The 24857-nt window shown below is 32.7% G+C and overlaps 1 protein-coding gene and 1 long non-coding RNA gene across 12 annotated transcripts; one reads left to right on the forward strand and one right to left on the reverse strand.

The window, feature by feature from the left end:
* Positions 1–8977: 8977 nt before the first annotated feature.
* Positions 8978–10447, forward strand: LOC140879671 (uncharacterized). The gene is made up of 3 exons (XR_012149481.1): positions 8978–9113; positions 9631–9667; positions 10343–10447. It is a non-coding gene; the product is annotated as an uncharacterized lncRNA (long non-coding RNA).
* Positions 10448–15368: 4921 nt separating this feature from the next.
* LOC140884628 (putative disease resistance protein At1g50180) lies at positions 15369–22556 on the reverse strand. 11 transcript variants are annotated; one of them, XM_073291439.1, is made up of 6 exons: positions 22294–22556; positions 22075–22211; positions 21643–21946; positions 18700–21512; positions 15936–18559; positions 15369–15851 (listed from the first exon to the last, which is right to left on the reverse strand). In XM_073291439.1, exons 2-4 carry the CDS (start codon positions 22108–22110, stop codon positions 21343–21345), a joined length of 510 nt encoding a protein of 169 aa, XP_073147540.1. In that variant the 5' UTR covers positions 22111–22211; positions 22294–22556; the 3' UTR covers positions 15369–15851; positions 15936–18559; positions 18700–21342. The 11 variants fall into 11 exon arrangements, with proteins under 11 accessions (XP_073147540.1, XP_073147539.1, XP_073147532.1 ...); XM_073291438.1 differs by having other exon boundaries at positions 22075–22220; XM_073291431.1 differs by having other exon boundaries at positions 21643–22211.
* Between the last annotated feature and the right edge of the window lie 2301 nt (positions 22557–24857).

Consider the following 24857-nt stretch of genomic DNA (forward strand, 5'->3'; position numbering starts at 1 on the left):
ATTTTTATTTAATAAAACACTTTCAAAATAAAATATTTTTTTTCCAAAAACAATAAAAAAAATTGGAATATAAATGATAACAAAAATTAATGCATAGTATAATATTATTTGTAGATTATATACGTAATAAAATAAAAAATAACAAAAATTATTCGCTACTTAGGCAGTGTTCATTGCTATCGACAGTATTTTAAGGTATTTTTGAAATATCCCAATGCCACGATATTTTTGAAATCAAATTTTTTTATGAAACTAAATATTAAAAAACACGATTTCTTTAAAAATAAAAAACCCCGATATTTTTAAAAATAAAAAATCCGATTTCTTTAACATGTGTACAATAACTAGCTAGTTGAAGAATAAAAACAAAGATGGCAAGACAGATTAAAGTGTTATTATTTAATGCTAAAAAATGTGAAAAAGGGTATTTTAGTCAATTTGTGTAATTAGGGAGTTTAAACAAACAAATATATGCAGCTAGGGACTGAAAACATAAAGCATCTGACATAGGTACTGAATAGAAAATTGAGTTTGGCTTTAGGGATTTTAAGTTAATTTACCGTTAAATTAAAACTAGATTCAGATTTTCTGAAAATGCATAGCCCGGCAACTACGCAGAATGGAAATTCACGTGAAATATTTAATGATTGATTAATATCTGTTAAATATTTATTCAATAATACATAGATTATTACATATGTTTGAATTAAGGGTACCTGCAGCGGTGGCTGAACCTCCACCGTTGCAGCACCCAGCTACTACAATTAATAGTTGTAGCTGGCGTCCAAAATCCGCCAGCTACAACTATTATTATATATTTTTTTTAAAAAAATGATTCATGGCTTGGGGATTGAGGTGGATGTCATACCTAAGGTATTAAAGATAAATTTTTATTATATTATAAAAATTAAAATTAAAATATAGATAACAAATAAAAATTATATAACGTGTATAGAAATTATTAGCGAGACTCATGAAAAAAATTTATTTTTTAGGTTTAGAATTTTGGAGATTTTTTATAAAAGTTGTTTTTTTTTTACAAATTTGAGATGACAATAATATATCAAGGTATATCTCATGCTGAAGTTAGATGTACAGATCAATACTACGGTTACCCTAATATTAGATTCAGATTATTGTTCACGTGAGCTTTATACCTTATAATGTTGTTTGAGTAGTCACTATGTCATATTTTATATATTTATATGAAAATAGTTTTGATTTCACGCATTTTAGTTCATGTGTAGAAATTTTATGAACGACTACTAAAAAAACACACTTGTGTTTAGTGGTTTTTTTTTTTAATTTTTGGAACAACTAGTAGTCTCTCATGAAATTCCAGCATACTAGGGTGCGGGATCAAAACAGTATATATAAATATAAAACCTTTTCTTTTACACACGCAAAGTGTGTGCATTTTCGATAGTTAATGATGAAATATGTATGCAAAATAAATATATTAATTAGCTCATTTCAACATTACCTTTCAGAATAGTCACTAATGCATCGTTATCTCTCTATATATATATTTAAAACAAAAGATAAAGATAATTTGAGACAATTTCACTGATAAATAATAAATTATTTTCCCTCCGGTCCTGATAATATGACCGGTCCTGATAATATGAGACAACTTGAATAGTTGAATGCAAATTATATTCCCTTCGTTTCACATATTTAGGCCGTGTTATTTTCCGCATCCGTTCAATTTCATATAGTGTTCTAGCTCTTTCCAAATTTTTATAAATTTATCCCTATTAAATCAATATCATTAACTACTTATATAATTTTTTACACTATTAAAATCATCATTAAATAAAGACAAAATAAACATTTTCTTTATAATTTACAATTCCAAACACTTCTTAAATCTATGTGAAAACACGCATAGAATTTTCACACAGACCTATATGAGTAGGACATAGCCACACAGGGAATAATTAATATATTATAATATTTACATGTGCATAGGAAAAATTAACAATATTTTCATTGCAGTCATAATTAATTAATAGGTGCGTGATTAAAGATCAACACTAATAATTGTGCTATTATTAATACATTAACGTACCATATTTAATTCCATAGAATTCAAAGTGTAGTTTAAGGATGTATAGGATTGCTATATAATATCAATTTTTATTTTAAGGTTTAGAGTTTTTAGACTTAGTTAGTTTTGATATGGTGAGAAACTATCATGAACACCTATGTGAATACCAGCTAATGTTGCGTTCACCAATTGAATGTAGAAGATGTCACGTCAGCAGTGTTTATTTAAGCTAATACTCACAGTGGTTGCTAATCATATAAAAAATCTAGACTTAACATCCTTTAGTTCGTAATTCATTATTCTTTAAAACTTTATTCTTGCCAAAACTTGAAAATGTCTTGGCACGTAGATTTTGCTAAAATATGATCATTATATTAACAGTCTTGCTGAATTTGATACTTCGAATTTTAGGTTCAATCATCTTAATTCATTCGGCGGCTTAGGTTAATTCAGTTTCAGTTTTATTTTGTTGAATCATCACAAAAACTTTAATTGTCTTGCAATTTTCTCATTACAATGTTCAATTTTATGAGATGGATCCAGATCTAATTCGATCCGACCCGTGAAAAGTATGACTTTTATAACAAATGTATTATTTTGCACTCCTGCAGATATGGACCGAGTCGACTCGTCTTATAGACATAAATCGTGAGATCGTCTCACATACTCGATCTATTTGACTAAGAGTGTTTGTGTTAGGATAGGTTTAGAGTGTAGAGGGGGGAGGGGGGTGAATACACTCAAAAGTAGTTTTGACAAGAAGGGACTGAATTCAATCGGTTTAATGATTGAATTATATCTTTATCTTGGTGTCTATTACAATTTGACAAACAATATATAGTGATCCGCACCGTGATCACCTACTAATCAAGAACTTAAGCATGCATTTAACTTAATCATAGAAATAACAACGGAAAAATCTTAAAGATATACAACCAAGAAGTAAATCTTAAATACAACCAAATTGAAAATAAATTACCGAATAAAATCTTAATCTATAACTCCTCTGAACACTCAAGCTACCAAGCCCCGGTCACTGACTAGTGCCCTCGCTCCTGGTTTACCCGCAAACCTGCCCCATCGAATGGGGTGTCCGAGATAAAAGTAGGGACGTGAACGATAACGCCCAGTACATAAAGTATCGAATATACAGGTCTATATGATGCATGCAACATGAACTAGGAATGCTCTGGATAACCTGGATCATATATGGAAATCATGCTCAGTACATAGGCGCCTCCAGTATGCGCACGCTCCTCCAAAAATTCAGTGGGTGCCATACATACTGAACTCGATACTGCCTCATCGGTTCAATGGGTGTCACACGGTACCCGATCGTATAACAATAACCCTAGGGCTGAGTGACCCTAGAACAACTGGATATCTCAAAAAGATAACATGCTCAACATGGTATGAAAATGCCGCATACAAATCATGAAAAATATATATCATGCATATTATGACAAATAATAATGCAACACATAATCATGAAACACATATACATGTATATTCAGCTGGCTATCTTAGTATGTACTTACGTACCTTAGTTCTACTAAGCAAGCTACATCAGCTCTAATGTCCAAGCCTATAGTCCGCACTACAATGCAAAGTACTCATGCATTACGACTTTATTCTAAAAGGCTTAACTAAACTATAATATACTTCTTATTTACTATAAGGAGCTAAAGCTATACCTACGTCAGTCGTCAGCCCGCTGATGACGACTGCCCCAGAACTTGGGCACCTCTCCGCAGCAACCCCGGAGAGCCTCACCAACTTCCGGAATGAGCCTATGAAGGCTAGAAACACTATAAAAAACTCTATAACCGAGAGAGAACTTCTGAATTAGTGTGAAAAAAGTGAGCCCCGGATGGCCTATTTATAGGCGGAGTTCGGACGGTCCGATCTAGGGGTTCGGATGGTTCAAACTTTTCATGCTTAACACGTCACTGCATGTACAATTCGGACGGTCCGATTTGCTACGTGTTTGGTCAGTCTTGACACCTCACACTTGCATGGCCTAGCTGGGTTCGTACGGTCCGATCTTGGGTTTGGACGGTCCAATCCCTTCGCAGCCTCCGATCCCTTGTTCATACCTCCGAACTAGTTCGGATCTTCCGATCCCTGGTTCGGACGGTCCGAACTCACCTTGACCAAATTTTTATAAATTGTCCAATTAATTCCAAATTAAGCCCCTAATCCATAATTAACCATTTTTACCTAATTAATCTTGAAAAATGAAGCCGGGCTACTACATTCTCCCCCTACTTAAGATATTTTGTCCTCGAACAATCTTAAGTACTGCATGCAGTAAAATAATGAATAAATATCTTTGATTCAAATTGGACAATTTACAAAATATATTTGAAATGCAACACTTTCTCGCATACCTCAAACTGCAAAGGCCCGCGCTTAACATAAGCATAACTAGCCTATTAATCCTGTGCAGTCTTAATTTACTTACTGATCTGTCCAACAATATCAACAGTCTGCTGGACTAACTATGGTCCCTCTACCTGTCACTCCCCCACTTCTTCCCAGAACAGTGGAGTATGACAATGTCGCTCGTACAACATCTCAAACGAAGCCATCCTAATACTGTGATGGTAACTGTTGTTGTACGCGAACTCGGTCAATGACAACTGATCTAGCCAAGCTTGACCAAAATTCAAAGAACATGCTCGCAACATGTCTTCAAAAGTACGAATCGTGCGCTAAAGACTCCCCAGAATCTAGAAGTAAATCTGGGATCTCGATCGCTGACTATTCTCACAGGCATTCTGTGCAATCGAACAATCTCCTGGATGTACAAACTTGTCATCCTGACAAAACTGTAGTCCCGGTCATAAGAAATGAAATGTGTTAAATTGGTGAGTCGGTCCATCACAACCCAGATAGCATCACGATTCCTCGAAAACATCGGTAAATGGGTCATGAAGTCCATCGCGATCAACTCTCATTTCCACTCGGGAATATATAAACTGTGAAGCAACCCTCCAGGTAATCGGTGTACTGCCTTGACCTGCTGACACACCAAAAAATCTAAAAACACTCTAAAAAACATTTCTATTCATTCCTTTTGTTAATTATACCCCTTGTTATATCTGTGCAAAATATCAAGGCTCAGGTAGCCTCCCCCAATAGCCTGTTTGGAATAAACCGATCAGAAACCACCGGCGTAGGTCGCGCTTCCTATCTCTTCTTGATCAACCCAGCACAATCCTCAGCACCTGGTATAATCCACCACTGAAACTATGATGAAAATCCATCATCAATAACCAAAGACCCTAACACTGAGTCTTCTAAGGAAACAAGTCATCTCTGGCACTATATCAAATCACTGATTTTCTGAATCATTCTAGGAAAAAGCCTGGAACTGAGCACAACTCTAATTCCTAGTTAATGCAAACATCTACTAAATCATCACAATTGAATATCAACCATAAAAATACTTGGAATTAACTCTAGAAAATTCCCAAATCATAAATCCATATGATTGACAAAATACAACTTATTATCATTCTGTTATCACACAATAGAATTATCAAACCGACAATTCAAATACATCATCCGTTAAAACTCATCCTGAGTGTCATCATTATTTTCAGACTACGTCTGAGCTCCATGCAAAGCATATATCTGACCCTGCATCCGAGACTGCTGACCATCTCCATGATGCCTACTCTAGGTCCTCTGTTGCACTGATGCCTCAGACTATCTACTAACATGAGATCTCATCCTAGACGCTTGCCCACTCTATCCACTACGCTTGGGACAATCTCTCTTGAAGTGATCAACACTTCCACAGATGAAGCAAGATCCAGCATCTGCTCTACAATTCTCTGAGGAATGTTCTCTCCCACAATGATCAAACTGCAACTTGTTCTTGCTCGACTGACGAGTCTCACTAGATCCTGAAGAAGATCCGGATTTCTTAAACAACTGAGTACGGGGACCCAAATAACTCATGGGTCTAGATGGTATGTAATTTACTAGGCCTCTGCGCTCTGCTAACCCACTCTGGGCCGGCCCAGCCATACTCGTGGTCTCTTCCCCTCCTGGTGGGGAATTTCATGCCCTCCCCAAGACTTGAACCTTGCACTCCAGGATAAGTAAAAAGTCCACTCAGTCTTGGTACCATATCTAGCTCAATGGTACCAAGACTGAGTGGACTTTGTACTTATCCTGGAGTGCAAGGTTCAAGTCTTGGGAAGGGCATGAAATTCCCCACCAGGAGGGGAAGAGGCCATGAGTATGGCTGGGCCGGCCCAGAGTGGGTTAGCAGAGCGCAGAGGCCCAATCCATTACATGGTAGCTCTTAGTCGTATCGCGCCCAAATTAACCCAACTCGAATTAACTTAATAAACATGTAGTAGCAAGAGTAGGGATTCCCACGAGGAAGGTGCAATTTATTGTGTTCTTAAAATTACTAAAAATAAATAAAAAAAGGATTTTTGGATTTTAAAATTGTGTCTCTTGGTATTAAAATAAGAATGATTCACTTATAAAATTCAAAAATAATTTTTTTCTCATGTTTTCTTTATACTAACTTTAGGAATATGATGAAAATCAATTAAAATTTGTATTCAAGGATTCAAAAAAATAAATGCACTACTTTAATGAATAAGCAACACATTGATTCTCCACAATTTTAATATCCCAAATTTGACCCTAATTTTTACACCATTTTTCCACACAATGCCCATGCAATTAATGCACATAATTCATATTTTTTGGGCAATATAGTAAATACACAATGAAAAAACTTTATCCACCATTCATACTTTTATAGTAGTAATAGATATATACTGTTGGATCCGAAAATACAAGCAATATTGATTTTGATGATAACAAAAGTTGTTATTGTGCTTCTAACAAATTTAATAGGTATGCATCTTATAGATTAGAAGTTGGAAGTGCTAAGTTGTTGGAATACAATCTTAGCTCAACTTAGTTTTTGGTGTACCTGTTTGACTCAAGCATATCTCATAGCTCAATGATCCAAATGACCAGCCGCCAAAACCGTCGCTTAGCCAACACAAAAGTCTACAAATTATATCTCATGTCAGGTGGACCAATTCGGATGATATATAGGTCAAACCATCGTCTCAAAACTGAGCTGGATGAACTTGTAGCAGCAGATGGACTGACAGACCAGTTCTGATTTAATGGTCATATCTCTTAGTTCCGTGATCCAAATGGAATGATTCAGTATGCGTCAGAAGTATAAAAAGACGATCTAAAAATCATATTTACAAGTCAAAGTCTGAATCGGATCCTAAGAAGATGATAATCACGTTGATATTTTTGGTTCTGCATAAGTTGATAACAAAACTCGAGTTAGTTTGAGCATTCTCTCTCATATAAAATCCAAATGGAGTGATTTTTGAAGTGTTGGAAAGCCAAGACAAATGGCTACAACTTTTATGTTCATTTCTTTGGAAAAAAATCAAAGTATCAAGATCTATAAGTCATCGACTTCTCAAGCTCTCTTCGACCGTTTTTAGAATCTATAATATTTCAATCATTACTCTCTCATTTGAACTCCGAAATTATTGACTGCAAAATAAAACCACAAAAATTATTCATTAAATTTGATGTTTAATTATGTTTTCTCCAAATTTCACTATATAATATTTATAGTTACATTACTTGATTATAATTACTTTTTTATTGAATGCATACTTAGGCAGGAGCCATAGACGCCAAATAACAAATTAGACTGAGCAGTAACGCTCCTGAAAATGGAAGGAAGGCTTTGAATATGTCTTTTTTGTTGTGTTTCTATCTCGGCATCTCGCAAATCTTCTGTTTGGTGATTGTATTCTTTGCAAGTGTATGAAATGAACAAAGTAATGTTTTATGTTAGTTGAATCATTGTTATGCTTCGAAATAGTGGCTTTCGACTTTGTTATTTTCGCGATATGTTGTGGTTTGTCCGTCCTAAGATTATTCAATTTGGGGAAAATGAGTTTCAGAAGTTTTAAAGAGAGTTGAGCTGGGTCTCCGTTAGTTTTTAACGGAGAGACGACGAGAGATACCAAAATCAATATCATTAGGAAATATTAGGATCATTTAGACGACTTGAAAAAAAAAGAGACTATTAACCAGCTCTTTTACTGCTAAGTATTCTACCGTTTCCTCAAAATTGTTCATGAATTTAATTATTACTAGTAAGTAGCACGTGCCACGCACGTGAACGACGTATTAATTTATTAAATATAATATAAAATAAATTTAAATTTATTTATATTTATAATAAAAATTAAATTATCAATAATTAAATTTTCAAATAATCTATAATTGTTTGATTTTTTTTAGATGTATTAAGTTTCTAATAGTTGTTAAATATTATTTCTCTAATGACATTTTTTTTACTTCTGTTCACAATTTTATACATAGAATAGATTAAATACGTAAATGAGATGAAAATAATTTTTTTCTTGTCAAACATATATTCACTTTTATAGATCATTTTCTAAAGATTTTCTAAGAATTATGAAGATATCCATTTTTTTACCAACTAAAAATTAAACATATCACGTGTAAATAGATGATAAAAATGTTTAAAGATGAATATAAGGTGACATAATTAATAGCACAATTACATCCAAATAATTTGACTTACAATATTGATCTAATTTTTATCATCTAACTTAAAAATAATCAATTTCATTTTTCAATTGTTAAACAAATCAATTGTAATGCCCCGAAAAAATATCCAATTAAATAATTTATGAGAATTGGAATTAAATGTCTAAGTTTCATAAATTAAAGAACTGAAATTAAAGTTTACAGATGATCAGGGATCGAATTGCAATTTTGGGAAGTTTAGGGACTAACATGTAAAAAGTTGAATGGGACCCCATGAAATAAATAATTAGGGAAGAGTTGTCTCCCTAATCATTCTCTCATTATCTTCTTCCTCATTCATCCGAGAGGAGAGAAGGAAGACTCCCATCTCCATTTTTGTTCTCCAAGCTTCGATCCAACTCGATCCGACCAATAGAATTTTGATTCGAGCACGGTTTTGGAATCCTTGAGATAAGGGCTACGTTTCTACGTAAGTATGATTAAATTCTACCAAGTTCTAATTTTGATATGTTGTTGGATTCTAATTTTAGTTGGATAAATATGTTCTTGAGATAATAAAGATGGTATATCTAAGACGGTTTGAAAAAATACCATCGTTTGAGCATGTTTTTGATTTTTGAAGAATTTTCAGAATTTCTGGAATTTTTGGATGTTGATTTTCAAAAATTAGGGATGATATTGATGATGATATTGTGTTGGAATTGTAAAAATATTGGTGTTGAGAATTTTTGGAAATACCGATTTTTAAACGTTATGCCGTCGGATTGAATTTTGAAGAAATTGTTGAATATTCGGCTTGACGAGAATTATAAGGAATGATATCGAGAAATAATGTTGTCCATTTCAGATTTTGAATTGGAATTTATTGAATTGGAATCGCAAAAAATTGAGTTGTTTAGAGTTCGGTCAAGATTGAGATTGATTATTGTTCGAAATGCGATTTTTGGATCGAACAAGAAATTGATATGAATTTCATATGAATGTAGCTTTCAAGATTTGAGCATTTCCGGACATGGAATTGAGGTATGGATAGACAATGAAGAGCTTGGGATTGAATCCTCGAGAAGATTTGAGATTCTCGAGCCCAATAAATCACACACTTATTTGCTATATTATTTGAATTATACGAATTGATTGAATAGCATGAAATTATGAATTTGATTTTATTCGATGATTATCGATATATGATTCATGCTAATGATTTGATATATGAGATGAGATGCTCAGATTGAGCAGAGATTTTGATATATTAAATTGCATCATCTCATTCATATTGAGCATGACTTTGTTCAGATTTGATGGCAGACTTGCCTAGATTGCAGCGGACGTTTGGGTCTATATTTGAGTGGCATGGAATGTAGAGCAACTTCCATGACCAGAATACTCTATATAGGAGTGCCGAAGTCCGGGGTTGAGAAGCTCAACGCCCACCCCGATTGAGAGAGTAGGTGGTGACGTTGTGTTTTCTTTTCCCTTGGGATCCCTAAGATCAAGATTCAGACTGAATCAGAGAATTAATAACCCCATATTCTTGAGCATGCATTTCTTTCATGCATTATCCACTTGAGATTACTTATGGATTTATATTGATATCATTGAAATGTTTAAATGCTCATTTGTTTCTGTTATTCATACTGAGTTTTTATACTCATCGGTTTTCCGGCTGTTGCTTTGTCTTGTGTGTGTGCATTGCAACAGGTGGTTCTGGGTCAAGCTTTAGAGAACCTTAAAGATTTGAAATGAGAGTAGAAGTGGAGCTCGGGTATAGCAGACGAATAATTTTAAATATATATTGAAAACATGTTGAATTTTGGAGTTTCAAACTTGTTGCATTTTATACTCGTTTGAATGATTTTCGGACATCTCTTTATTGTATATTGTGATCAAGACTTTGAGAGGTCACCATTCCGGGTCTTTGAAGCAAAAAAAAGAAGAAAAAAATAGAGATTTTCGAAGCCCCAGCGCGCCCGCGCATCTAGTTCTCATTTTTTTAGCAACAGAGGCGCGCCCGCGCCCCCTTCTAAAAAAAAAAAAAAAAATTTCTGCAACGCGTTTTGCGTCGCCAAATGTAAGGCATGCGTCGCCAAATGTCTTATTGATTATTTTAAATATTTGCGCCCGAGGTCTCCACATCAATACAGTATATTAGCAAGTCATAAATGCATAAATTAAACCACATTTTTTTCTTCCTTTTATGCCTCCAAGTATCCAACTAATATCTCAATTTTACATTTATATCCCAAACTATTTTTAATCCACTAAAAAATAACAAAAATATAATCATAAAATTACTAAATTATTTAACTTCTAATTTTTATTATTTCAACTGTATTTTAACTCTCTTTCAATAAATTTTTCTATAATGAATTGTTAAAGTATAAAAATACATTTCTCAAAAAATAATTCCTAAAGAAATAACCAAATAAAATTTTTATTCTAATTATTTAATTCAAAATAAAATCCTATAGCAGTATTAAAATAAGTTTTTATCCTTGTCAAAAAAACTAATTTTTTATCTTTTATTTAATAGTCCTCATAATTAAATGAAATATATATATTTTTTATTTTTGAAGAAGTCTAAACTTTAAATTTGTGTCTCTTGGTATTAAAATAAGAATGATTCACTTAAAAAATTCAAAAATAATTTTTTTTCAAAAAATAAATCCTAAAGAAATAACCAAATAAAATTTTTATTCTAATTATTTAATTCAAAATAAAATCCTATAGAAGTATTCAAATAAGTTTTTATCCTTGTCAAAAAAAATAAGTTTTTATCATTTATTTAATAGTCCTCATAAGTAAATGAAATATTTTTTTTTATTTTTGAAGAAGTCTAAACTTTAAAATGGTGTCTCTTGGTATTAAAATAATAATGATTCTTTTAGAAAATTCAAAAATAATTTTTTTCTCATGTTTTCTTTATAATAACTTTAGGAATATGATGAAAATCAATTAAAATATAATGTTCTATTCAATGATTCAAAAAAATAAATGCACCACTTTAATGAATAAGCAACGCATTGATTCGCCACTATTTTAATATCTCAAATTTGACCATAATTTTTACACCATTTTTTCACACAATGCCCATGCAATTAATACACATAATTCATAGTTTTGGGGCAATATAGTAAATACACAATAAAAAAACTTTGCCCACCATTCATACTTTTATAGTAGTAATTATAGTAGTAATAGATAATAGATAAAATGGTGTCTCTTGGTATTAAAATAAGAATGATTCTTTTAGAAAATTCAAAAATAATTTTTTTCTCATGTTTTCTTTATAATAACTTTAGGAATATGATGAAAATCAATTAAAATATAATGTTGTATTCAATGATTCAAAAAAAATAAATGCACCACTTTAATGAATAAGCAACACATTGATTCTCCATTATTTTAATATCCCAAATTTGACCCTAATTTTTACACTATTTTTCCACAAAATGCCCATGCAATTAATACACATAATTCATAGTTTTGGGGCAATATAGTAAATGCACAATAAAAAAAACTTTGCCCACCATTCATACTTTTATATTAGTAATTATAGTAGTAATAGATAATAGATAAAATGGTGTCTCTTGGTATTAAAATAAGAATGATTCTTTTAGAAAATTCAAAAATAATTTTTTTCTCATGTTTTCTTTATAATAACTTTAGGAATATGATGAAAATCAATTAAAATATAATGTTGTATTCAATGATTCAAAAAAATAAATGCACCACTTTAATGAATAAGCAACACATTGATTCTCCACTATTTTAATATCCCAAATTTGACCCTAATTTTTACACTATTTTTCCACACAATGCCCATGCAATTAATACACATAATTCATAGTTTTGGGGCAATATAGTAAATGCACAATAAAAAAACTTTGCCCACCATTCATACTTTTATAGTAGTAATAGATAATAGATAAAATGGTGTCTCTTGGTATTAAAATAAGAATGATTCTTTTAGAAAATTCAAAAATAATTTTTTTCTCATGTTTTCTTTATAATAACTTTAGGAATATGATGAAAATCAATTAAAATATAATGTTGTATTCAATGATTCAAAAAAATAAATGCACCACTTTAATGAATAAGCAACACATTGATTCTCCACTATTTTAATATCCCAAATTTGACCCTAATTTTTACACTATTTTTTCACACAATGCCCATGCAATTAATACACATAATTCATAGTTTTGGGGCAATATAGTAAATACACAATAAAAAAACTTTGTCCACCATTCATACTTTTATAGTAGTAATTATAGTAGTAATAGATAATAGATAAAATGGTGTCTCTTGGTATTAAAATAAGAATGATTCTTTTAGAAAATTCAAAAATAATTTTTTTCTCATGTTTTCTTTATAATAACTTTAGGAATATGATGAAAATTAATTAAAATATTATGTTGTATTCAATGATTCAAAAAAATAAATGCACCACTTTAATGAATAAACAACACATTGATTCTCCACTATTTTAATATCCCAAATTTGACCATAATTTTTACACTATTTTTCCGCACAATGCCCATGCAATTAATACACATAATTCATAGTTTTGGGGCAATATAGTACATACACAATAAAAAAAACTTTGCCCACCATTCATACTTTTATAGTAGTAATTATAGTAGTAATAGATAATAGATAAAATGGTGTCTCTTGGTATTAAAATAAGAATGATTCTTTTAGAAAATTCAAAAATGATTTTTTTCTCATGTTTTCTTTATAATAACTTTAGGAATATGATGAAAATCAATTAAAATATAATGTTGTATTCAATGATTCAAAAAAATAAATGCACCACTTTAATGAATAAGCAACACATTGATTCTCCATTATTTTAATATCCCAAATTTGACCCTAATTTTTACACCATTTTTCCACACAATGCTCATGCAATGAATACACATAATTCATAGTTTTGGGGGCAATATAGTAAATACACAATAAAAAAAAGGGAAAATACTTTTTTTAGTCCAATAACTTTACACATTTTGGGTTTTGATCCATCAACTAATCCATTAAGGATTTCGATCCACTATCTTTTACTTTTCTTTTGTTTTGGTTCATAGTTTTGGGGCAATATAGTAAATAAACAATAAAAAAAGAGAAAATACTTTTTTTAGTCCAATAACTTTACACATTTTGGGTTTTGGTCCATCAACTAATCCACTAAGGATTTCGATCCACTATCTTTTACTTTTATTTTGTTTTGGTCCATTTTCTATTTTACGGTCACTTTCCGCCGGAAAAATCCTAGTAGGCGATGGTTGGAGCTTATGTGGCATTAAATTCAGATGACACACTTAAATTTTGGCCACTACATTTCCTAATCATATTTCCCATATTTTTTTATTGTATACACAAATAAAAAAAGCGAAAAATTATGTTGCCATGTCATTTCCCTCCAGAATCCTCCACTACCCAATAATTCACTCTTACCTTTAGAGTTGAACCCAGATGAAAAAGTTTTCCAAACCAGAAAGCATCGTTGAAGAATAACAATTCGAAGAAAAAAATGTCTTCTGTTTCTAGTGGTGGTTCCTTACATTGTAATTGTGGGAAAAGAGCTTATTTGCGTACATCTTGGACAATTGACAATCCAGGAAGAAGGTTTCACGGATGCCAGAACTGGAAGGTAATCTTTCTTCCTAATTTGAACCAATGTTCGTTTCTGTAAATATAAGAATGACATTGAATTTTTTTTGGTTGATTCTCATTTCCGGGTCTTGGTTTTTATTTTTCAGAATGGGGGCTGCAATTTTTTTGTTTGGGAGGATCCACCCATGTGCTCTAGGGCTATGTCAATTATTCGAGCTTTAAAGAGAAAGATATCTACTTTGGAAGATGAACGTGAGCAGCTGGCCAAGGAGAACAAAAAAATAAAAAATTATCTTATGTTGGCGTTGTGTCTTCTTGGTTTTGTAGTTGTTTTAGCTATGTTTGTAATTCTTTTAGATGCATAAATGCGGCTAGCTAATATGTTTTAATTTAGAATAAGCAAGTTGGAAAGACCTTGGAAAGACATTGTGTTGTATTGTTGTGTTTTGACTAAGTTTATGCAAATGAAAGAACCTGTTTGATTTCATGTTGCCCTATATTGTTATCAAATTTTTCCAGATCATCCTTCATGGTTTTGACTGTGAATTGTATGTTCATCCTACAACACATATGTTTGTGAAATGATATAATGTTGCTGCTACTGTATTGATCTTGAAAGACATGTGTTCATCATAGAAGTCATATTTGTGATCCTTAAATGATAATGAGTTGTGTGTTTATCTGAAAGACATGTGTTCATCTTGTGTTGATCCTTTTTATAAGCTCTAAATTTGTTTCTTGAGCTACATTGTCATGTTTTAAGACATGATTCCATGAATATTATGAGCATCCTTCTTATCTGTGGTCAAATGGCTTCAATTCACTTAATGAGACAGTGCCATGGACATGTGGTTAGGGCCTGCTCTGATGATGTTCATCTAAAGGCAGTGTTTTTGGATGTGTACTCAAAATGTGGAAGCTTGAACAGTGTACATAAGCCCTACATGTCAACTTCTGAAAAAAAGATTTGGTCGTATTCACTGCTATGATTGGAGCTTATGCAATGCATGTAATGCTGGTCTTATTAACGAAGGCTTGATCATATCCATTAGTTCAACCAAACTCAAATGCAATTAAAATAAATTAAAGAAGGAGCCCTTACATTCATTAACCCAAGTTTCACAGGTTCAACCAAAATAACATCAACCAAATATTATAAGTTCAACCAAAACAACATAACTAGTTTGTGTTACAATAAAAAAAAAAAAACAAGTTATTCAACTCCCAAAATAACACAACTAGTTTTTTGGTGGCCCAATCACAAACATCAATTTCCAATTTCATTTTCTTTTTGATTCTGCTCTTTTTTCCATTGGATATCAACTGCAGCTGCTGTCGAGGCCAAGCTGGATATTGTTGCGTACTTTATCCCTCCTTCAGTGATTACTTCTGTAGTGGTAGTGCAGGAGCGTGGAACGTTTGTCTCAACATTCTTGATGTAAGATCCTCTGACAAAGGGTGCAGGAGCCCTTATATTCAACCCTTGAGTCTGCATTTGACAACTTTGGAACTGCTCAAACATTGATGGGGCTGTTGATACCATTGGTCCGGGCATTGCTTGTTTTGAACTCTCCCCCACAAATTTGTTTCTTACCTGCCACAAATATTATACTGATCAATTTATACACAACATATATTAAGTAATTAAAAGTAAACCATGATATATAAATTAGGAAACCTGTAATTTTTGGGGCCTTTGAAATTTTATCTGGCTTATCGGGTGTTCTTGAGTGAGCTGGCTCACTGGTTCCTGTGTTGCAACTTCTTGTTCAGTAATAACTACAGCTGGTTCTTCAATTTCTGTCTCGCATGTTCGTCTGTTGTGGCCTGAAACTCCACATCTTCTGCATCTTAGTGCCGTTTGTTGCCTCTTAATTCGAGTTCCATTGGTTGGACCTTTATCCTTAGCTCTTATTTTCTTTGTTTTCTGTGGTGCACGCTCATCTGTTTCCCTTCTTCTGGCTTTTTTCGGCCTCCCAGCAGACCTCCCAAAGCTTGGGGGTGATATAGGAGTCATACCTGTTGGCTTCCATTCGCTCCTCCCATTTGTTGGCATAATAACATGAGCATACACCATCTTATAAGTCTCCAGCTTGTAGCAGTCATCAACGAAGTTATAGTGATCCAAATCTTGTGCATAAATAGCACTCATTGCATGTACGCATGGGATTCCACTTATTTCCCATCTCCTACAACCACAAGTTTTTCTCTCCAAGTCAACATTGTAATAGTTCCCATCATAGCAAGAAATTCGATAATGAGTGTTGTCCGCCTTAATTGGTATACAATCTCCAATGGATTGAAAGTTTTAGTCTACAAGTTTCTGGATTTTAGGACATAATACACCTTTAGTCCAATAATCTTCAGCCCGATCCCTATTTATTTGCATCCTCTTCATAAGATATTCTACAATCCACTCACACATAGACAAGATTGGCTTATTCCTTGCCTCAAGTATGCTACTGTTAAAGGATTCACAACAATTATTCAGTAGAATGTCACACTTGGATTTTTTAGAAAAGTGTGATTTGCTCCATTGGTATGGCTCCTTGTCGTTGAACCAATCCGCAGCACTCTGATCAATTGCCCTCATCTCCTGCATCCTCTTCCTAAATTCATTGACAGTGGTAGCCGAGGCACAACTCCATAAAGCATTTCTGAATGAGTCTCCTCTAAACCCAGCATTTTTGAAATTGGAATGAAGGTGTCTAACACAATAACGATGATCTGAATTGGGAAATATTACATCACAAGCTTGGATCAATCCTTTTTGTTTATCGGACATGAATGTCCATTCATAATCCTTGTCAATTTTCAAATCCATCTTAAGCAAACAAAGAAACCAATCCCATGTGTCCTTTGTTTCACTACTTACAATAGCAAAAGTAATTGGGAAAATATTATTATTCGGGTCTACACCTACATCACTCAATAATACCCCACCGTGAGGTCCTTTGAGATGACATCCATCGACTCCAATGAAACGCCTACAACCTGCCAAAAATCCCATCTTTAGTGCCTGCAAACACAAGTATAACCTGTCAAACCGATGCTCACCAGTAGAGTCATCAGTCCCTACTATCACCGTACTCCCTGGATTGGTTCTTTTTATTTCTTTTGCAAAGTCCCAAAGCAACAAATATTGTTCAGTAGCTTGCCCTTCAACCATGTCAACAGCTTTCTTCTTAGCAAAATAAGCTTGGTAATCTGAAACTTTTCATCGTAGTTCCTCCATGGCATCAATCTTAAACCCACTCGCCTTTCTCTTAGGGTCGGATCTGAATTTTTTGGCATATTTCTTCGACAACCAGATGGACTTCAAATTTTTCACACAGAAAACTGGGGCACAACTATGTTCTGGATCGTACACCATAATCTGAAAGGTGTACTCATCATGCAACTTCACTGCATGAAGCTTCCACCCGCAACCTTGACTTGCACACTTAGCATTCAGTCTCGTCTTCTTATTTTTAGTTATTTTTAAATTCCTTTTAGTTCTAATTGCATGGGAGTAAATTGCAAGTCTTAACTCCTTTTTTGTGCCAAACAACAAGCCTAACTCAAATGTTGGATCAAATATCTCAATTGGATTGAAAACAGAGTAGTTGTCAGTATCAGCTTTGACAACCATTAAATTGGTATTTGTCACATCATCATCACTATCAACCAAATTATTCTCAATAGATTTTTCTTTCCCCATTTCTTCGGACTCAAACTCATTTCTAAGCCACTCAGTTCCATCATCCACATTTTGTGCAAAAAGTGTATCATATTTTTCTGAATCATCACCAACAGAACTCTCACTAAAATCACTGTCTTCATCACTGGATTCATCAGTAAAAATGTCATCATTACCATCTTTTTGTGACTCCTCTGTCAAACCATCATTAACTAACCTATCACTCTTACCCTCTACTGCCAAATTTAACCCAATTTCATCCTTAAATTTCTCCTTACATTTCTCCTGGAAATGTTGAATGGGTAAATATGGACAAAATAAGCGCTCCTCCTCAAGGTATATATGAATTTCTCTTGTAAATTTTATCTTCTCCTCACAGATCTTAATCAAACCTGTGTCATTCTCAATCCACTTAAAACCATCATGTTCGACATCTGTAAAAGCCCTCGTAGGTTTCTTAACACCTTTATGTTCAGCTACCTTCTTAAACTGATCTAAAGAGAGCATATCAAATTCAAAAAAATCATATTTAATAACCGCACCACCTACATACAGATGTTGGTCACCGATGTTAAACTTTCCTCCATAGTGAAGACTCAAGGTAAAATCCTTGCTTTTAATGTCTGCATCACAATATCAATTAAGCGTACTTAGAAAACCCATTACATAAAAAGGTATTGAAAAAGTGTACCATCCACATTGTGGTCCCTAAATGAATGAGATTTAGTGGGGATGAAAACAGAATCTGAGAATGACATCATACCGTAATCTGGTGGAGGATGATTCACGTCTCGTAGGTCTCGAAGCTTCATTTCTGGTGTAAGAATCTTTACCAATGTTGAAAAAAATTGGGGGGGAGAAGTTAGGGTACAAATGTTGAAGGAAAGTGTTAGGGATCGGGGTTGAAGGGAAGGTAAATTGCACATGTATACAATAAAAAATATGGGAAATATGATTAGGAAATGTAATGGCCAAAATTTAAGTATGTCATCCGAATTTAATGCCACATAAGCTCCAGCCACCGCCTACTAGGATTTTTCCGGCGGAAAGTGACCGTAAAATAGAAAATGGACCAAAACAAAAGAAAAGTAAAAGATAGTGGATCGAAATCCTTAATGGATTAGTTGATGGACCAAAACCCAAAATGTGTAAAGTTATTGGACTAAAAAAAGTATTTTCCCTAAAAAAAACTTTGCCTACCATTCATACTTTTATAGTAGTAATGGAAGTAATAAATATAATAAATTTATTATATTTTATGAGTACTAAACAAGTACGTTATTTTGTTAGAAATGTTTTTCATAAATTTAAATGCAGAATACTTGTAATTTAAATAAAGGTGAACAACATATCTGACTCAAATTATTTATTACAACTCAAATCTTAAAGGAGAAATAATCTCATATTAATTAAATTCACATTAGCTACAGTGATCCCTTTGAGAAAATTTCAATATAACTATACAGACACTACTTTAATAGTAATAGTGTATCTTATGGTGAAAATTTATTAATATTAGTATTTCGCTGCACGCGTTGCGTGCTCGTACATTTCGTTTTTTTAACGAAGAAAATAAATAATAAATTGTAAAATTAAAAAATAATAAAAAATTCAACGTTTTCATAAACAAATATTCACAAAAAAAATATATATCTTATAAAGTGGGTGTCATTTTTGTAAATAAAATAATATCAAAGAGTACAAAGTGAATTTTTAATGGCTAGAAAAGAGGAAAACGTATAAAATAGCTATTTTGCCTTTATTTTTATTGAAAATTAAGTTAGGAGATAATGGTAATTTCAAATCAATCTTCACCAATTAATTAAAAAATTGTTAATTAGAGGGTCTCTCTACTTTAATAATATAGTAAGATTAACTGAAAAATAGTAAAACACACGTATATTGATAAATATCGGGTCCTTAAATCTTCCACAGGGCCTGGTACCTCATTTTAAATCTGCTAACAATCTCAATCTTTGCGGAATCATGAAACTGATTCCAGAGCAGATCACAATAACCATGGTTGATAGATTGGGCATGGCAGCTTCATCGATCCTCAACTCAAATTTCCCTCGAACTTCAGAGAAAAAAAGCTCTTCAAGTCGAGGAAAGCTTCCAGCATCGCAAATCATTTGTTTCCCGCGGAATCGAATGATTTGCAAACGGAGTATTTTAAGATTTGGAAACTTGTCTATTGCTTGCATGATATCCTCCACAATCTCTGTTCTTATGAACTCTAAACTCAAGTGCACAAGGCCTGGACACATGTTTGAGAAGTCTACGGTTTCTAATCGATGAAGTTTCAACAATTTACATGATCTGATACCAAGTTCAAGACTAACATTTGGCATCTTTAGAAGTTTTCTAAGGGCCTCTGATTCCTGCCGTCCATTCAAATCACAATCTCCAATAGAAATATGTATCGATCTTAGATTGCTTCCACAAATGTAATCTGTTATTTGAACCAGATTTTCATGATCATTTACCTCACAGTCACGAAGAGTTCGCAGCTTTTCCAAATGAAAGAGATCTTTCAACTCGTAAAATTTGCTTTGAATATTATATAGACACTCTAGCTGAGACAGGTTCACCAATCTCAGCTTTCTTTCTGTTCTTATAACTCCATTTGGAAAATGGGGAAGATATAAATGCCTCAATTGCGGCATCTTGCAAAATGTATCCACTGGCGCCAACTGCATCGATGTTATTGTGGTACCAGTCAAACCAAGTGTTTGTAGAAAAGATAGCTTGTCAACCGATTCTAATGAAAAGTTTTCCCATTCACGTAGTGCCAAACCCAACAATCTAAGATGGATTAAATTCTCTATTCCGTGGAAGCATTTCCCTCTCAAATAACAACGGAAAATGATCAGTGTTCGAAGGGATTTAAAATGTGGGAGATTGAAGATTTCTTTTGGTAAAATCAAGTTACTTAATTGCTTGTGAATGATTTGCACAGATCTTAAAGGGATATTACTGTTTTCTATTGCCTTGAGAACGTCCAAATAATTGTCTTCCCCGTCCACGTGCGCTGCGCGACCAGTCTATAAGCTTTACCGGAAATATTGTGATCGTCCACAACCTTGAGAAACTCCTCCTCTTTAGCCTTTGATAGGCACAATTCCTGTATCGAGTCGTGAAGAGAGACTCTCGAAAGATTATGTGACAGAACCATACTTCGAAATTGTAACTCAGAGAAATAACACTTTGCCACATCGCGCATTGTTTCGTTTCTGCCGACATGTTTTGATATGATCAAACCTTGTGCCATCCACAAATCATAGATTGATTCTACAAATATACTCTCATCTTCTCGTAAGAGAGAAAACAAGGTTTAAGATGATACGGCAATTCATCATAACTTAAAGCCAACACTTTCTCCACCTCTCCTTGTTCCCCTGTTCCTTCACCTCTCCCTATGTAAGAATTCACATCTTCGCTCGCTAATTTCCATTTCTTCCAAAGAATTTTTACCACTCAATATCCCTCCGATCACAGCGACTGCTAATGGCAAACGTTCACATTTCCTTATCATCTTCCTTCCTAATTTCTCATATTCAGATTCATCCCATGCTTCTGGCAGCAGTCATCAACAGAAATAATAACTTTAAAACTTATATGGGCAACTTAGGATTCATGGGAATAATAATTATTAACACAAAATGCATATATAATAATAATTTAATTAATGAAGAGATTAACTGACCTTTGAAATGAATCTTAGCAAATGCTTTCATGCGGAGGAGCTCCCATGCCTCGTCCTCTGTGATACCCTTTAGTTGAATTGGATATCCAATTTCTGCCACCTTTTTATTCCGAGTTGTGAGCAATACTTTGCTGTGACTAATTCCAACACTAATTGGGAAACATTTGGTCAGACATTTCCAATCATCGAGTTTCCAGATATCATCGATTACAATCAGGCATCTCGTTTCCATTTGCACTTTATAAATTTGCTCCACCAACTCGCCATCCTCTACATTCATATCTTTCTTTTTCTCAGGGAGAAGCTGTCGAAATATATCTTGAATCACAGATTGTATTTGGCATTTTTGGGATATGCAAACCCAAGCAAACAAGTCAAAATTTTTTTTGACATCGACGTTCTTATAAACCTTGTAGGCAACAGAAGTTTTACCGGATCCGCCCATACCCCATACACCAATAACTCCATGGTGACTAATTTCTTGATCAGAAACTAGAAGAGAAGCAAGTTTTTCGATGTCTTCCTCCATCCCCACGAAATGTTGAAGCTCCTCGTGAGGATATGTTTTTCTAAGCAAACTAGAAATATATTATATAATATATTCCAACAGATATTGAAATATTATGCAAAAATTAATGAATACATCATTACCTTTGAGATGAATTAATAGACAGAGCTTCGATGAAAACCAGATTCAAAGTTTGTGAACTCGCATGCATATTTTCATTAATGGACATGAGTACTACATCATTATATAACAATCATACACTACTAGTTATTGATTAACTATTATTAATTATATTTATAGATCGTAAAAAATAATCTTTTCATTTGATGTCGTAATTAATTAATTAAGCTATTATTAATGCACGCGTTCTTTAAGCTATAATTAATGTACGCCTAATTATTTTATTTCAATTTATACATTTGCATGTGAGACAACTCAGCAAATTTACTATTTTATTTGAAGCTTATGTAATTAATACATATACATGCATGGTTTATATTTATATATTGATTAAATTAATGTTAGATTTAGATTTAGATTTTGTGAACATGCATAACCCGGCAACTACGGAGAATTGAAATTCACGTGCAATATTTAATAATCAATAAATTAGCTGTTAAATATTTAGTCAACAATACATATTATTAATATTTAGATTCAGATATATAATTGTTCACGTGTTTGGCTCGGCTTTATAGCTTATAAGAAGTTTGGGTAGGCACTACATCATATTATATATATAAATATATATATTAGAAAACTATAATTTTGGTATTATATGTTTGTCACTTTACGATTTCGATCTTTTATATTTTCATATTTCGGTTTTAGTCCTGCATCTGATTTGACAATTTTAGTCTGTTTTCTTCGAAGATGCTTACGTGACACTATACACGACAACTCCACATCAACACCGCATTGGTACCACATCAGCGCCACGTCGGAAAAATGATTACAATTGCCAAAAAATAAAGATAGCGGACTAAAATTAAAATATAAAAATAAGATGACCGAAATCACAAAGTGACAAACATACATGACAAAAAAAAAACAATTTTTCATATATATAAAACAAAAGATTAAGATAACATGAGACAACTTGTCTGATAAATTATTTTTTCTTCTTTCCACATATTTAGGCTACGTTTTTTTAATATCCGTCTCAATTATATAGTCCAATTTTCATATTTATGTTCCTTTTCCAACTCTTTTACTAATTTAGTCCTATTAAATTTATATCATTAACTACTCATATCATTTTTTTACCATATTAAAATCTTCATTAAATATATTAATTTGTTTTATAATTTACATTTCCAAATACTTCTTAATCTATGTAAAAACACGTACAAAGTTTTCATATAACATGCCTAAATGAGTAGGACATAGAGAATAATTATTATAATATTTACAGTTGCGAAAAATTAAGATCTTTTCATCTTTTCATCGCTGTCATAATTAATTAATAGGTGATTAAAGATCAACACCAATAATTGTGCTATTTTTTTTTAAAAGGACCAATAATTGTGCTATTATTTATGCATTAACGTACCATCTTATTTTAATTCCCAAGAATTCAAAGTGTCAGTTTAAGGATATATAGGATTGCTATATAACATCAACCTTTACTTTAAGGTTTAGAGTTAGACTTAGCATCTATTAGTTCGTAAATCTCCTTAAAATTTTAGTCATGCCGAAACTTGAAACTGTCTTGGTACGTAGATTTTGCTGAAATATGATCCTAATATTAACAGTCTTGCTGAATTTGATACTTAGACTTATAGATTCAATCATCTTATTTCATTCGGCAGCTTAGGTTAATTCAATTTTAGTCTTATTTCGTTGAATCACCAAACTTTAATTGTCTAACAATTTTCTCATTCACGTTGATCTCAAAATACTGGTCTTAATTAAAGAATTTGTTTGACAATAAAAGAATCACAAAACTCTTATAATTAATATTGTCTCAATATTCAATTTTGTTAAACGGATCCAGATCTAATCCGACTAGACTAATGAAAAGTACAACTTAGTTTAGGACAAATGCATTATTTTCACTCCTGCAGGTATAGATCGAGTCGATCGGTCTCACGGGTATAGATCCGTGAAACTATCCCATAAACTCAATTTGTGTGACAAGAATTGTTTGCAAAAGATTATGTTTTTGTATTAGTTACTAAAATTTTAATGTACCAAAAATGAGAAAAATAAGAAGTTGATAGTGTTTGAAAATAAAGAGAAAAACTAATTTTTTTTAAGGTTGAATATTTGATAAATAAGTGATGATGTAGCCAAAAACTGATATTACCCGATTGGAGAAAATCAGAGCAATCCATGGAAATCTGGGTGGCCGGATTAATACTAAAACAATTTAAAAAAACGAACTTTGTGGGTTGTTACCTGCATCACAAAACAAAATTACTGGACTACAGAGAGCTGGTACAAGGAGCTTAAATTTAATTAATAGTATATATATTATTTAATACATTTATATGGAAGAGTTAACTCGATTCATATTCGGAGCGAAAAGTAATATTCTAGCATGAAAATAATTTTTTTTCATGAATCAGTTCGAGTGAAAGATCTGTCTCACAAAATTGATCCGTCATAAATCTCATCTTGTGTTTTTATAAAAATTGGACTCAGATTTTGTGAACCACCTGCATATCGCGGCAACTATGCAGAATGGAAAATCACGTGCAATACT

This window comes from Henckelia pumila, chromosome 2, assembly GCF_033568475.1.
Source record: "Henckelia pumila isolate YLH828 chromosome 2, ASM3356847v2, whole genome shotgun sequence".
In the NCBI taxonomy this organism is placed as follows: Eukaryota; Viridiplantae; Streptophyta; class Magnoliopsida; order Lamiales; family Gesneriaceae; genus Henckelia; species Henckelia pumila.

Coding starts and splice junctions, on each gene's coding strand:
- LOC140884628 (XM_073291431.1), bottom strand. CDS start 18,862: ATGTGCAATTTACCTTCCCTTCAACCCCGATCCCTAACACTTTCCTTC. Junction 18,560..18,699: donor TCATCCTCCACCAGATTACG/GTATGATGTCAT, acceptor ATTGTGATGCAG/ACATTAAAAGCAAGGATTTT.